The sequence below is a fragment of the Limulus polyphemus genome, unplaced genomic scaffold, assembly GCF_000517525.1.
Source record: "Limulus polyphemus unplaced genomic scaffold, Limulus_polyphemus-2.1.2 Scaffold1932, whole genome shotgun sequence".
Classification (NCBI taxonomy): Eukaryota; Metazoa; Arthropoda; class Merostomata; order Xiphosura; family Limulidae; genus Limulus; species Limulus polyphemus.
This window is the reverse complement of record NW_013667542.1, coordinates 30,026-46,294: the sequence shown is the minus strand read 5'-3', so window position 1 is coordinate 46,294 and position 16,269 is coordinate 30,026. Positions and strand designations below refer to the sequence as shown.

Genomic DNA, 16,269 nt, shown 5'->3' with positions numbered 1-16,269 from the left:
CATGTTATAATTTAAAGTCATTCTAGAAAGAAAAAGTGTAATTTAGATTTATTTTGATTTTCTTTTTTTTGGTAGTTACAAGGTCGGTCAAATTGACCAACACTGTATAGAGTTAGGGTAGAGAAAATAACATATAAAATATAAAGTTTTACTGAAAACATACATTTGAAATGTATTTAGGAGGTTTTAGAGATTACACAAATGAAATTTGATATTTTTGAGATGAAGAAAAGTATTTTTAACCTTCACATGAAAATCACTTTGCACACGGACTATTCAAAACAAATATTCGATATATTCATGGACAAATCTTTTTTTTTTAGTTTATTTAAAATACTTCACAAAAAATATAATTTTTTGTATGTGAAAGGCTTATAGTGTTTATTGAAAGATTGCCAGATTTTGTGAAGATATACATACTATATTAAAAGTTATTAGTATCAAATCTATAAAGACTTGATACAAGTACAAAAAGTTACGTGGTCAGTCAAATCAACCGAACCCACACTGAGAGTTAACTAATGACTGTATGTATCAGTCACATGCTTTTTTTTAAATTTAAAACAACAGATAAAACACAAATAATTACATTTTTCTTTAAAAACATCCTGAACATCTTGCAAAAGTTTTTGCAATCTTTTTTCTTCCATTTCTGAATCTCGTTCATGCTCTTCTAATGTAGAAAGATGTTCTGGCATTGAAGCAACCTGTTTCATGATATATCACATAATCATTGCCTTAATACATTATCTCCGCATAATAAACAATACAATACCAAGTACTAAAATATCAACAAAATTAATTTTGTCTATGTCAATATGGGCAGTGTATGTTACAGGCCACACTTTAATGTGAATGTATTTTACAAAATACTAGTCTACTAAAACACAGTCAAGAAAAATATTTTGTATAGACCAAAGGTTAGTTTTATGCTATTGGATATGGTACCATGAGTGCACGTGTGCCGCATCATTGTAACTTCTGTATTGATAGCCAGGCACGGCTGAAAGGTCAATATAATAAAAATAATAAATATATATAAATGTATAATGTTACGAGATGAAAGCTATTTAGTCTAAACATTTATGTTTTCATATTATAATTTGTGTTCATTCTAAAATGAAAGAAGCATAATTTATATTTATTTCCTAATTTTTTATGGTGGTTGCGAGATTGGTCAAATCTACTGAACCCATACAGAGATTAATTACTGAAAATAACAGATAAAATATAAAGTTTTTTCTTAAGAAATGTTTGATAACTATCTGGACATTATAATGTGAAATTTTCTGATGCATAAAAGTATTATTAATCTTAAAATGAATATTACTTTGCATGATAGATAGGCACCATGTGAAAAGGAAAAAAAACACAAGAAAAACATTCCTTTACAAACATTAAATCTTAATAAAAAAAAATTTGATATGTATATGAAAGAATTGTAATGTTTACTGATAATCTGCCAAATTTCGTTAACAATCGCTTAATAATTTAAAAGTTATAGCATGAAAACTATTACAACAAAATGGTTATGAGGTTGGTCCCAGGAGCCGAGAGTTAAATAATGTATAATGTTTTGCCTAATAAACATATTACAAATTGAATTATTTTAGTCAAAATGAAATGTGTCATCATATTATTTCTATGAGTTAAGACCATTTTAGCTGAAAAAAAGATAATGTGACTGTCAGGACATTTTTAGCTTCATATTTTTGAATTCAATTTTACTGAAAATGTTACAATATATCCGCATATTTGTCTGCATCATTAGTACTTTACAAATCAAACAATACTGCAGGGGTGTAGAATTCTACTAATCTGATGCCCAGGACTAAATTTTGAGTTTGGGCTACTATAAGTTCCATAAGTACTATCCTTAAGCTAGTATGGTTCTGCTCACTTGAAAAGCATGCATGTATAAAATCTACCTCTATATTTAACTATTGAATTTCACAAAAATGTTATTGTTATTATTTCATCTTTCAAATTGTTAAGTATCTACTGTCACTAATCCATCATAAGCCTGATATACAAACATTGTATGGCTCAATTGCTGACTTACAAATTAAAATGTCCAATTATTTATCACACTTTATAATCTATGTGATTATTTTTAATTGAGATTTGAATAGTTATTTTTTAATGCAAAGTTTTACTGATATGAGATGAAACAACCGTGTATGTGCAAAATGGCTCAAATACGACTACCCTATTTTTAACTGTGTGATCTTTTTTTTCTAGGCATTATAAATTTCTGACTGCCATAAGGTTGTTTTGATATATGTAGCATGGCTAATCTGCCCAATGATTTTACATTTCTCTACATTCTGAATTAAATCATTATTTTCAATAAATCATTAACAGTAATCTATGTAGACTGGTAACGCCATCCGTAGATTTTACATCTGTATCACATATGCCATAGTAAATTGTATGATTTTCAGTTTTGTAATACTGTGGATGAAATCACTGCCATGAATATATATATATATGTGTGTGATTTATAGTGTTAAAAAAATTGTTTTACTATATGTAAAAACTTTTTACAATTCACCAATGAAAATGGTGTAATGACTTTTGATATTTTACCAGTATACAAAACAGTTTGTTGGAATATATTTCTCAAACAGAAATGTGATTTAAAATCAATATATTTTAACTTGTAATGGAATACTAGGCAACTACATTTTTGTCTGTACAGAGTGTAGTTCTAGTTAGTCTTTACTCAATACAATTTAATACCTGAACAGCAGATGATGCTTTAAGGTAACCCAAGGGTTTATACTTTGCAGCTTGTTCCTCATTCCTGCTACAGATGAGAGATATGCTGGCTCTTTCCTCTTGTATCCTCTTCAAATACAAGGCAAAAAATACATAAAATGATATATATGTTATATAATAATGAGTATAGCATTTTTTCAAATACATCCATGTAATTTGTACTTACCATTTCAACATTATTTAACACTTTTGTTTTATGCATATCCTTTTTTATATTGAAGAAAGAAACATTCATACTACCATTAGAAAGTATATACGTCTAATTCTGTGATAAATCCTGAGTTTATCACACTTAAGGAAACAGGTACCACCCACTACTTGAGCCTTTACAAGCACATCCACCATTAACTTTCATTATACTAACCTTGTAACAACTCTTTGTAGGAAAAATCAGGAAAGTAAAACTTCAATTCTCTCTCTTTTACTATTCATTTATCAATTTTTACCACCTACCTTTATAATTTTGAGATCCACATAAAATTGGTACTTAATTTCATTTTATTTAAGATTTTTCTAATGTTAAGAATTCATTCTAAAAAGATCATAAACACTCAGATATTCTTCCAAAGAACCTCAGGTATTTCCTATACCCTCAATCAAAATTCCTAAAAATTAAACCTAATCTTTCACTGGTTGACAACAGTGCCATAAAGTCATTGCCTCAGTGCCAAAACCCAATAGTCAATTGAATATACAATTTATTTTTCTATTTACCTTTTTCTTGCTTTTCTTTTTCTCCTTTCCAATTTTTGCTCCTTCTCCCTAAACCCAAAGTTTGTTTCATACTTTCAAAAACCTCAAATTATTTCTTATCTTTTGGGCTCTTTATTTATTTCTAATATTGATCACCTCCTCTCACACTTTAGCTTTATTCTGATAAAAGTTTCTCTTTTCTGTCCATCTAATCATTGATATGAATCTTACTAGCTTGCTCCAGGCTTTATACCCCATTATATTGTCCAAAGCAAGTTAAATTGGCAATTCTCTCCACCTATGTCAATGGGCCCCCCTATCCCAGATTTGTAGATAAGCTCCCCGTTATTACTTCCTATTCACTTTTTAAGACAGTCCAAAACTGGCCATCTCGCGGGGAGGAAGGGCAGAAGAGTGTAAGAGAAGGTAAGAATTATTGGAAATACATTTTCCTATACGGAAAATGTTAACTTCCGAAACACACCTCCATTCACACTTTAGCTAAAATCCCACATTGATAAGGTGGAGGGGCCGGTGAGGGCAAGGTCCATAGTGAAAGCATCTACGTCGAAAAGAAGAGTGCAAAAATAAGATATAGTAATATCACATCAGTGTGGTCTGCAATACTTCTGGAACAGGTACACTCTTTGCACAGAGAACATAAAATATAATTCCTGGGTGGTAAAGGCCAACTGGCCACAGAGGCAAAATCCTAACATCTTAGAAGAACATCAATTTGTCCAGGCCCCAACCAGGCAGACAAAGTCCCACATCCTGTCATTGAAATTATAGGGCTATGGACCCAAATCAAGATCCAAAATGTGGTGGCTAAGGCATCAGGACTGCTATATTTTTGGTCTTGTTTAGGTTATAGGTAATATATAATGAAACATATGAGAGAACTATCAACAAATTGTGAAAGAGAAGATGTGACAGGTGGGTGTGGCAGGATGGGTCTGATTTTTTATTCAATAGCTCTGTAACCAAACAAAATTGAAGACTATAAAAAGTATGGTTTGTCTAAGCAATAACAATTTTATAGAGAGTAATTTAAGTTTAATTTCCTTATTTTTCGAGGGGTGGTGGATAAAATAGGGATGATGACATGCTAAGACAAAATGTGTTACGTGGGTCACACTAGTGGAAATTCAAAATTTTTTAAATATTGCCTTGTAGAATTAAGAACTTAAAACTTGTATACTATTAAAATATGGATTATTAGCTAAGAGTTTATGCTATTATAATTGGTATAACATAAACAAAAATTAGTTTAATAAAATCTTGAATGTAAGACACTAAAACCTTGTGTTTGTGTAGTAAAGGATACCTGGGGCGAGAGGGTTAAAGAGCTTTTTAAACTCCTTTCTGCACATTTCACCAAGTTACATTCAAAATATAATTAAACCACTTTACCATCAATGTATTTTATGAAACTATTATTGTCAAATGTTATAGTTCAAAGTTTTACATTATCTTAGTTTTATATCTTTATTTCAAAAGAAACAATGAAAGCAATTTTAAAATCTTTCAGTTTTGTGTCACGTGACACACAAGTTATAAACAATGTCAAAATTTGGTGAGGTATAGCTTGAAGCATAAGGGGGTAGTCATGTACATGTAAGTCTAGACAAGAATGGGGTTTACTTGCTCCTTTTACATATACACTTCAAAGTCCTTTGGCTGAATGCAGTTGAAACAAGAAATAAATTTTGTCAACCCTTGATAAGTGCCATGCCCACCTTCTACAGTTAACTTTGAGCTTTATAAGTTGCATGTATTTTCAACACGTGCTTATAATCATTAGAAAGAGCTCATTTTACACTATAATCCAACAATGGTTATTTTGAAATTGCCACTAAGTTGTCATTCTTGGGTAGATGTAACTGTTTGTATTATTGTTGGCTGCTTTGTTCATGATATCACTTCTGTTGTTTCTTACCTAAATATGTTATAATTGAGAGGCAGTTCAATTGTATTTAGGTTTTACTTATATATTTTAGTTAATTATGCATTATTTGTGTTTTATAATTCATATTTAAAAGGTTGAATAATTTTTATAAAATAACCAAAGCTACCCCTCACTCTGCAAAGCTTACATTAACCCTTCTGCAATGAGCATCCATTACTGTGCATGTCACAAGGTTTTTAGTGACTTAGTGCTATAGTCGATCAAACAGCCAAAAATACTACAGTCAGTTATATGTACTCCATGATGACAACTGCATGCCAATTTCAAAATAACCTCTGTTAGATTATAGTGTAAAATGAGCTCTTTTTAATGACTATACACATGTGTATGTAAAAAATCCACATGTAGGCTATAAAGCTGAAACAAATCTATTAAAAGTGGGCGTGGCACTTGGCAGGGGTGAAACTATTATTACTTATTACAGTATTCATCCAGAGAACTTTTAAATGTAAGAGTCAAAAGGCTATGTAAGCATCTTATAGTATACATGTACATCTACACAACTGCCATTATATTATTGAAGATACAAAGTGCCAAAATAGAGAATTTTCATAGCTCAGTGGTCATGTGACAATACATCTGAAGTGTTAAGTAGTTTTAAATATTTCTATTTAAATAAAGGAATTAAAACTTAGATAACATAAAAATTCATATCGTAACATACATTACAATGTTAATTTCATTCATATACATTGATATTACGAGTGTTTAATAATATTTTGAATGTAACACAGTGAATTGCACAGAGGAGCATTTAAGGATGCACCTGTCACGAAAGGGTTAACAATTACATGATCTCAAAGAAAAACTAATTAATTATCTGAGTGTTTTCAGTACCTGGCTTGCATTTTAATTTATTTTCATGCTAAAAAAGTAACTGCTCTTTAAAATATTTTTATGTCTGAGATGAAATATATTAACAATACATACCTTACAGACCAAATACCAATAACTGAACATGTAATCCCTCATAAAAAGCTACTGCTAAGCCTCACCTATAAGAGTAACCAGGCCTACCTATAACCCATCAACAAACATTCTTGAATACCACATATGTTTAAGTTATATTTTCCCTTAGAAAATTCTTTTATTATAATTTCTTTATTAAATCGTTAACATATATGCAACAAACACAATGATTTCGTGAATATTTATTAAAATAACACTGTAAACAGAAAATTAAGCCAAGCTTCAGCATGCACGAAACAATTGGTCTTAAAACAACACATATAATGCAGTCTGATAAGTGCTTAATGTTTGTATTTTGCCAGAAGATAGCTTTTTTTCACCTTTGCATTTTAGTGATTTAATTTTATATTTTTGTTACCAAAATCAAGATTTGGCTATCAAAGTTCCAAATGATAAAAGACAGATGAAACACTATGTAATGAGAACTTTTCACACTTTCAAAGTAAATAGGGAGACAAAACAGAAAGTGAAGGTGAAAAGAATTTCCCTAAGAGTATAAAGTTTGGCAGTAAAAATGTGCAACGTAAGTCGAGTAAGTATGTGAGTGCATGTCATTTGGGACAAACAAGTCTGTACTCACACATAAATTACTGTTACTTCACCAACTGTCAAGAAAGACATGCAGGGAATAACCAGCACATTCTTCCAACTGAATATCAAATCATGTATTTTATCTTACCTGGGCAATGGATAATAAAATTGTCATGTCCAACATACAGTACTGAAATTCAAGTTTTACTGTAACTTGCTCACAAGCAAAATTTTAAATATTTGCAATAAATATAGTGGAAGCATAGAAAAAAGTACAACTAGAACAAAACAAATTGAAAGGATTTTGTTGTTTTATGAATTACAATCTGAAGAACAAAGGGAAATATCTACCATCAAATATAATTCTTGCAACAAACACCCAACAAGCAGGTGAGCAAGCTGGATTGGGGATGATAAAACCATTATTCTTATCTGAAACTGCTTCTGCAGTTTCATCTAGCATTAAGAACTAATTAATTTATACTCAATACCAAAAAAAAAAGAGTTTCTAACATAATTATAAAGCATGTTTTGCTTATACAAACTTAGATTCAAGTCCAGAGAAGTGACATACCTTTTTTAATCCCTCTACTTCATCTTCATTCTGAACCTTAGGGAAACTTGGAGAACTGTCTTGTCTTGTTTCTATTCCAGCCATCTCACTATATACAATATTTTATAAACATTAGTAGTTACTAAGATAAAAACAAATGACAAAAAAATGTTCCAAGGTTTATCTATCATTTAATTTACATAAGTGTTAATATCAATGTGTTTCTGTTTCTATACACTCTTTATTTTTACTATTATAACTTGTCTGAGTTAGTTAATACAACAGCCTTAAATTTTTCCTGTCATTAAAGTACAGTTAGAGTGGGCAAGTTTCTTTATGCATTTTTTATGTGTTGTGAACAAGATCTAAGATTCATTAAATTTCAAGAGGCTCATTAAAGACTTGTCTGTGAATCAACAGAGCCTTCACCAAGTTAGCCTGAATCAAAGGTGATTTTCATTCTAAGAAAAAATACTTCTCTTCATCCTGCAGTTTCATATTTCATTTGCATAACCTCTAGAGCCTCCTAAATGACTAAAAATTTTCAGTAAAACTTTACATTTGATCTCTTATTTTCTTTACCCTAACACTAACTGTAGCAAAATCATCCATGTACAGTGAATGAAAAGTTGAAAAATATGAAATAAAATCAAAATAACTTTCTTCTAGAATCATTGCAGATTATAACAGAGAATCACAATTATTTATCCTAAGAACTTCAAGCCTCTTAACCATTTCACAATTTTGTTTTATTGTTTTTTTAACCATGTCTAATTAGCATGGTAAAGCTATAAGTCAATCAGCAAGAGCTTATGGAGAATAAACTGAGATGGCAGCCCACATATGTTCCTCCAAGAGATATCACAAGAATTGTTTTTATTGATTTTTTTTTCCAGTTAAGTTCTCTTATCTAAACTAATAAGTTCTAATTTCTACATTTTAGTTATTGTTGTTAAAATATATATAGAACAATAAATAAAAAATACAGACAAAACTAGAAATTTAGTGCTTACTATATTTAGCCTTGAGGCTTTTTGCACTTAAGTGCTTAATTTAGTAAGCCTAATATATTCTCACTATGTTTACTGTCCAAAAATAATTCCTGTAGCTTTTAAATAGGCATTTTAGAACATAAAAAAATATAACAGGCACTAGAACAGAATGCCCCAAAACTACTATAATTTAACTGGCTTTCCAACTTATCTATAAATATGTTAAAAAAGGTTTCATTACTGCTTGGGACAATGTCTTTAATTTAAATACATCAGGCTTTGACAAGTAAAACAAAACAGAAAATCACCTGATTTATGTAACTTAGAATAGGCTCTTTCCGTTGTTTGTAAACATGTCCAATAGCAATGTCAGAGAAAATTATATAATTTTTTTTAAAGGAGGATGATAAGAGGAATGTGTCACATGGGTTGAACAAATACAGTGATATTTCAGTAAACAAGAAGAGGTGAAGAGGTTGAAATTGTATATTTTGACTTCTAGATATTTATAGTATGTGTTTTAATTCATTGAACAATCTGAAGCTCCTATTATACAAACGCATCACGTTACTCTGAGGTGCAAATTGAGAATTTATTTAAATATTTCTGATGAAAATTAAGAAATTAAAACTTGTATAAAATTAGAATTATAAACTAGATTTTGGTGCAAAGTTTATAGAAAATAGCTTAATTAATTTTTGAATGTAACTATGTAAAATGATCATGACATGCACACTTCGACACTCCATATCCATAGGGATAAACAGGTGTACCAATCATAAGATACACCAATTAAAAGTGCTTACACAATGCCAAGCTGTGAACAGAAATAAACCCTATAAAAACTGGTCATAATATACACACAGAACACAAAGCTAATTAAAAAAAAAAAGACTATGTCACAAACTACAATGAAAATATGAGTAAAAAAGGGGGAAAAGAAAAGAGGGAAATATAAAAACTTGTTTCATTGGCTTTCAACTATAAATCTTTCTTGCAAAGTAAGACTTAAGAGCATAAACAAAAAAGCACAAAGATCCTGAGTGCATAAAAATAATTCTTCTGTTACTGCAAAGCCTACTACTGAAATTGTACAAGTAATAAAATCAGACTGATTGAAGATGTATTGAAATCCTACACACACCAAAACAAATCAGATATAGTAACTGAAGTAAATCATCACCAAACACAGATTACCAACCAAGGAAACCACATTAAGCATAAAAGCCCTTCTTCAACTCAGTCATCATCAGATTAAGTTGACTTAACAATAAAATGTAAGTGAACTATATGTCTCTTTAAAATAATAAAATGGCTTTTATTAATAGTCTATTTCACTCAAGAAACAAGTTATTCAGCCAAACATTTATGTTTGGTATTCAGTAGTTTTAATATTTGTATTGCCTAAGATATAAGTTCAGATGAGAAATTTTACCTCCCATATGACTTCAGAAAGCATTAAATCACCAAAGTTAATATTTATTATTATTTACATAACTTTAAATCTGTTAAATTTCATTAAAATAATTACCTCAACTAATTTCCTCCAAATCACATTAAAGATAACACATGAAATGTCATGCCTGACTGCTTGTTTTATATATCAATAGTTTTAGTCAGTCTAATAAAAATGTAAAACCAACTTGTTACATCATTTTACATATATTTTTCTGTCATAAGTCAGTGGCCATAGAGGTCTCTCAATCAATACCATCAGTCATTATATAAGCTAAACACAGCATAGCAAAAAGTATATAGGATTATTTCACTTGCACGCAATAGCAAGAGTCCAGAGTTAAGGTGAGAAAACCACTCACACTTTAAAAATACATTTACATGTAAGAAATATCTTGGCTTTTCTACCTTATTTTCTGTTGTGTAAAGCTCATTCTAGATACTTCCTGGAGTTTTCCCTCCACTGAAGATTCTGAGGTTTCATTCTAGAATGGTTAAAACATGAATTTTACTTCAGATTATCACAAACTTCTTTTTAGAATAAGTCCTAAATTCTGTCACTGCTGACAAAATAATGCACATCTTTAAAAGTTAATAGGTACTTAATTTCTTTCAATAACATTATAATACTATACTGAAAGACAAGTTTCTTTACTTAAAAAAAACAGTATTTTTTTATTCTAGAAATGTTAATTCACTCTTACTTTATCACTATTTTCTCAGAAAGAAAGCTTACAAGAGAAAATATCAAAAGATATTTTCTGTTTAGAAAGCTTAAAAAGATTTTTAATATTTCCCACTTGAAAACACTGTTGTTAAATTGGTGTTCTTAAGAATGGCAAGAATTATAATAGAACAGAACCAATATTATTTCTTTCTTTCATCAGAATTTTGATAGTTAACAATTCAAGTTCCAAACTAGAAATTTCTTGTATTCTGACAATGAAAATGGCAGTCTCTGGTGTAGTTCATATGTGACATTACTAAGATCATAAAATAGGTTCTGTTGTAGTCCAGGTATTCTAGTAAATATGTGTCTGGATTTCACAATGGTCAGTGAAATCTTTGTTAGTGTTAATCTCTGGTGTAGCCAAAGAATGACAGAAAATCAAGAATCTTTCTAAATTTTGTAGCTGCGGAGATCATGGCCACTGTCACTTTCACTCGATCATGTTGTTGTCAAAACACCAATTCTCATTAAGTTGGTTCCATTCAAATAAACATGGGAAGTCAGTGAAGTAAAATACCAAGGGAAGACTATCTTTGATAAGGGTAATATCAATTGATTACTAAATTCATATAAATGGAACTACATATTTGTATTTTTCGTAATACTCTGTATTTAATAATAAATATTACGTTCGAAACTTGTTCAATAAATTATTACATAACCATGTCTGGACAGAGAGGCAAGTGAATATGCTGTAATTCTTATTTATGGTTTTCACTTCAAATCTGATAATGTTGATGATTTCTGCACTTAGATGTCAGAAGCCTATAATATCTGATCATAGCTACATTTATAATCAGGGACACAAGGCGTATGCATGTACACACATGACTATCACTAAAAATTCAAGATACAAATTTTCTTTAACATATAAGTTATAAACCCTTCTATATGACAAATTTGTCTACATTGGACTAAAACATGATGGTATACACACAGAATAACATTTTCACATTTAAATCAGACATGTATTATACATGTAAAATAATAATATAGTAATACACAAATAAATTTAAAACACTTTGTTATCTGACACTGAGTTTATAAAAAAAAGTACCTTCATGTTGTCATTATATTAATAAATTGCATTTAATTTTCTATGCCAGTTTTTGTTTTATAAAAAAAAAGAACTGATTAATGCAAAGACCTTTCCACTACAATTATCTTATAATCAACAGTTTTCTCCCAACAACATTTAGAACAAGAAATTGCAGTGATAGAAAAGTAAGTTTTGACAATATTTTATGCAGGTTGTATGGCTAATAATTTGTAGAGTACATACACAAGGTCACCAGAATCCACAATTTCAGGTTTAAATTTCAAAACTTTTCTAGGTAAGCCCTCCTCCTCCAGACCCCCCATCAGCAAAAGGGGGAGAGCTCCCTCCCACACCCTTCTATGAGCATAACTCAAATTTATGCATAGCTATGCGCTTGATAGTTACAATTATTAGAAAAAGAATATTGTTTTCTAAAAATGAAATACATCTGAATTCAAAGCTACATAAAAACTATTAGAACTAAATGTCAAGTTGATCATCATCGACTTCAGATTGACATACTGTTCTCTGGAAATTTACTTCTGAAGCCTTTATCTCAATTATTTCCTGGCTTGTTTGATGTATGTCTTATTATTATGTAGCATAGTCTAAAATTTAAAATGTCCATCTTTGATGTGTAATTTTTTTTCTACTTTACAACTGGAAGTGTAGCAGCCCCTGGTGTAATCCCAGACTGAAAGAGGCAGTTTCTAGTAAGTACACTATAATAAAAATTACAGCCATGACACTATAAGACTGATAGTTGCAGTCTCTACTGTAGTTCAATTTTAACTATCATACATGAAGCCTAGGTTTAAAGTTTTAACCTTACAATGAATCATGGACTAAAGATTGTAATTGGTTATTATATGCAAACCAAGGAGTCATTCCATAGCATACATGTAGTCCGAAATTTAAGTTAGCAGTCTCTAACACTAATCTTGAAAATGACAATCTTTGGTTTAGTCTAATATTTAAAAAGAGGGTCCTAAGTATTGTGTAATATTATGAAAATATCAGTTCACGGTTTTGTACATTATTAAAAAAGACAGTTTCTAGAGTTTTTCAATTTCAAAATAATCAGCCTCTAATACAATCTCTTGGATAAAAAAGCCTTTGTAATAGTGTGATATTGCAACTGACACTAAATGATACATTTATATATTAAAGCTAGTAATATACAAATAAACCTAAAATTAAAACTGACATCTGCTGGAACAGAACCAAGATAAAATCAGCAGCATTTGGTTAAAACCAAAGTTATAATTTTCCTACACTGAAAACGTATTTCTGATAGGTACTTACCTCTACCCAAATAAATAGCATTTTCATTTAGTGCTGCTCTCTATGTGCAAAACAAATGTTTACACATGTCACAAGCCTTCTATTTCTCCTCCATTGGAATTGACTAATTCCAATGCATCTCTCATACAAATCATCATGTGTTAAACCTCCACCAATAAGAGTGCAACATACTCTCCTGAAGCATGTGACTCCCTCTATTTAATTCTACCAAACTATCACTTCGAGTTTTGGTAGAAGATGGAAGCAACAGTTTTCAGTGGGGAGAAAGGGTGAGAAGTGTGAACGGAGGTAAGTACTGATTGGAAATACATTTTCAGTTTAGGAAAATTATAACTTTCAATACAGTACATTATTTCCACTCACATAAATAGCTAGAACCCCATATTGAATAGGTGGAAGGACTGACGCAAAGGAAAGAAAGAAGCATCCTACAAAAGCGTCCAAACGACACTCCCTAAGATGAGACAGATTCTAAGATCTGATGTGGGGAACTGCACCACTTCTGAACCAGGTATGCTCTTTGCCCATTGTAGAAAGATGTTGCATATAAGAGCAGAAAACAGTGAAGCACATCCAAATGGGAGAGAACTATGGCCGGAAAGTGATCCGAACCATGGAATATTTATGAAACTCAATCCCAGAAATTATAAAAGTGGGAAAAATGAAAAGGTGTAGAGTGGTTAGGGCACGACAGACCATACACGCAGCTTAACTAAATCCAAAACCAATGCCAACATCCATGTGGAGGTAGGACGAGGATTGTACCATCGGTAAGACAACTACAATCCAAATCCAATGCCAACAGGAACCGACATCCATGTGGGGGTAGGAAAGAGGATTATACCATCTTCACCGAGAGGGAACCTAGTACTCCCCGAACCATGAACGGGGCACATGTGAATATGATAAACTGATAGATCGATCCAGGAACCTGACATCTGGTATCAAAAAGATGTCTACAAAATGTGAACCATATACCTCAAAAGTGAAATTGACCAGAACCACTCCAAGTACATTAACTTCCTTGGAATAAAAAATATTGAGGGATAAGGGAAGGGAAACAACCATAACAATCTGTAATTACCTCCTACATGATCCACAAAACTGATGGAGTATAAATGAGGGAGAAATATAGACAACTGTAATACATGTTGAGGACTTATGGTGATTGGTTCTATTCTAACCCGGGCCACTGGGAATCAACATCCATGTGGGAGTAGGAAGAGGGATCCCAATTGAAGGGGTGAACTGCAATTTTGATGTTGCACTCCCATTTGTTTTTGCGTTTCATATTTGAGGATATCATGTCATCTACACCAGCAGAACACCACCACCCTAATCTCAACTGAATGGTTGTCCAATCATTTCTATATTTTGTTTGTAGTTCATTAACCCAATCATGAGGATGCCTCCACGGTCCACCACCCTAGAACTGGAAAATGGTAAAGAGACTCAATGGGTGACCATGAAATCCTATTTCAAAAAGCAGACCATACTGATTTATTCAATGCAAGGTATGGCAGGGACAAGCAACTATCCCCTTCTGCTTTACCCATGTAGTCCATGGGTGGCTACGGTTCAAAACGGGCAAATTTATATAGCAATTCTATCATGAGGATAAACTTACAAGCGATCTTGTGGAACACCCCATCTCTGCAGTGTGCATTGCATGGCCATGGAATTATAATGTGAAAGTCAACATGGTTTCACAGTACATATTTGAAAAATAAGAAAAAAGAAATTACCCAGTCAAAGTCAAACTGAATTCTGATATTCTAAAATGGCTACAGGTGAAATACGATAACCCGAAGAGGAAGAAAACTGCAATCTGATGCAAATAGAAAGAGATGAATGTATCACGGGTAGTCCACATGCCCGACTGAAGAAATACCAATGAAAAGGTAAGGTGTTGAATTGGGTGAGAAGACAATCGGAACAAAGTATGGGAGGACGATGATAAAGAGGAAGAAGCCAATTGAATGAAGAGCTGAACCCAATTGGCAAAGGAGAAAGGGGAAGAACACAAAAAGAGGATGGTTGCTAAGGAAGAAAGAGACAGGAATGGACACCACAGAAAAAAGTCATGCAGGCGATGTAACAGAGAAGAGCAAGTACAGGACATAGAAGTTTATCCAGACCAGGATGAGGATAAAGGTGTGAAACAGAATGAAGGGAAAGTGGATAAACGCAGGAGTTATCCTCACGAACCACCAAAGTATTAGGGAGAAAAAATAATCCAGAGAATGGAGAAGATATGTAGAAGGATAAAGAATACATGAAACATTGCTAGTAAATAAACAGACCACTGACATCCACAAGCAAACAGAAGAAGGAAGGAAAATATAAGGGAAGAAGAAATAAGGAGCACTGGGAGAGTGGTTCAAATGTAGGCAAAGTGAGGCAGTGTAGGACCACATTAATATCCCCATCCAGAAGGGCAGCCCACCAAATACAGAAGCAACAGATCCACAGCCAAAAAAGACAACAAATACATGCAGGATCGGGAAGACAAAAGGTGTGGGACAGGACTGTCCATAAAATCCAAGACCTATGAGACAGAATATCCACGATCCAAAAGTCAAGAAAGGAAATCCACATGATGAAGAGCAGTGAGTTGATCAGGGAAAAACCCTGGACCCAGAAACCAATGATGGAAAACTCCATTTGCATTGAGAAACTTTCATGTAGGAAGGGTGAATGAAACAGACCAGAAAATAGGCTAACCGTCAGGAGAAGCCAGATTACCTCCCCAATAACCAGAGGAAAACCAGGCATGAAGACAGAGGACAGGAAGGTCTGGATGAAACACCGGAGACTGAGGGAGGGGAAAAAAGAATGAAGACTGAGAAAAACATAACGAAGGAGGAAATTGGAGCTGGAGAAGCTATAGAAACCACAGGCAGGATGGCCAGGAAAGAGCTATCAGAAGGACTGGACACAGGGTGTTAAGGATGAAAGAAATCACCCATGGACAAGATATTGGATAAGTCACAATAAGTACTTCTCCAACTTGATGAACAGCCCATTATTGCTACCTCCAAGAACAGCTGATAAGCATAACAGACAGACTCATGTTCAGAACAAGTGAGCCAGTCAACCAAAGAAAGAGGAAAGTGCAACCCGAGAGCATATAAGTGACAAACGAATGCTCTGAAAGACCAACAAAATATACAGGGCTGAATCATGTCTGAAGGGCAATGCACAAAACAGAGAAACCACCCCATGGAGAATAAACCAAAGAGAAGGTCTCGA

At 32.3% G+C, this 16,269-nt stretch overlaps 1 protein-coding gene across 2 annotated transcripts in view; it reads right to left on the bottom strand.

Annotated features, from left to right (window-relative positions):
• Positions 1–16,269, bottom strand: part of LOC106465403 (putative GPI-anchored protein pfl2) — a 53,186-nt gene that overhangs the window by 12,415 nt on the left and 24,502 nt on the right. For both annotated transcript variants that reach the window (XM_022393299.1, XM_022393300.1), the window contains exons 5-8: positions 10,352–10,428; positions 7,518–7,605; positions 2,743–2,850; positions 590–707 (exon numbers count right to left, since the gene is read on the bottom strand). In XM_022393299.1, coding sequence (XP_022249007.1) covers positions 590–707; positions 2,743–2,850; positions 7,518–7,605; positions 10,352–10,428 — 391 coding nt within the window. The remainder of the gene's footprint in view (positions 1–589; positions 708–2,742; positions 2,851–7,517; positions 7,606–10,351; positions 10,429–16,269) is intronic.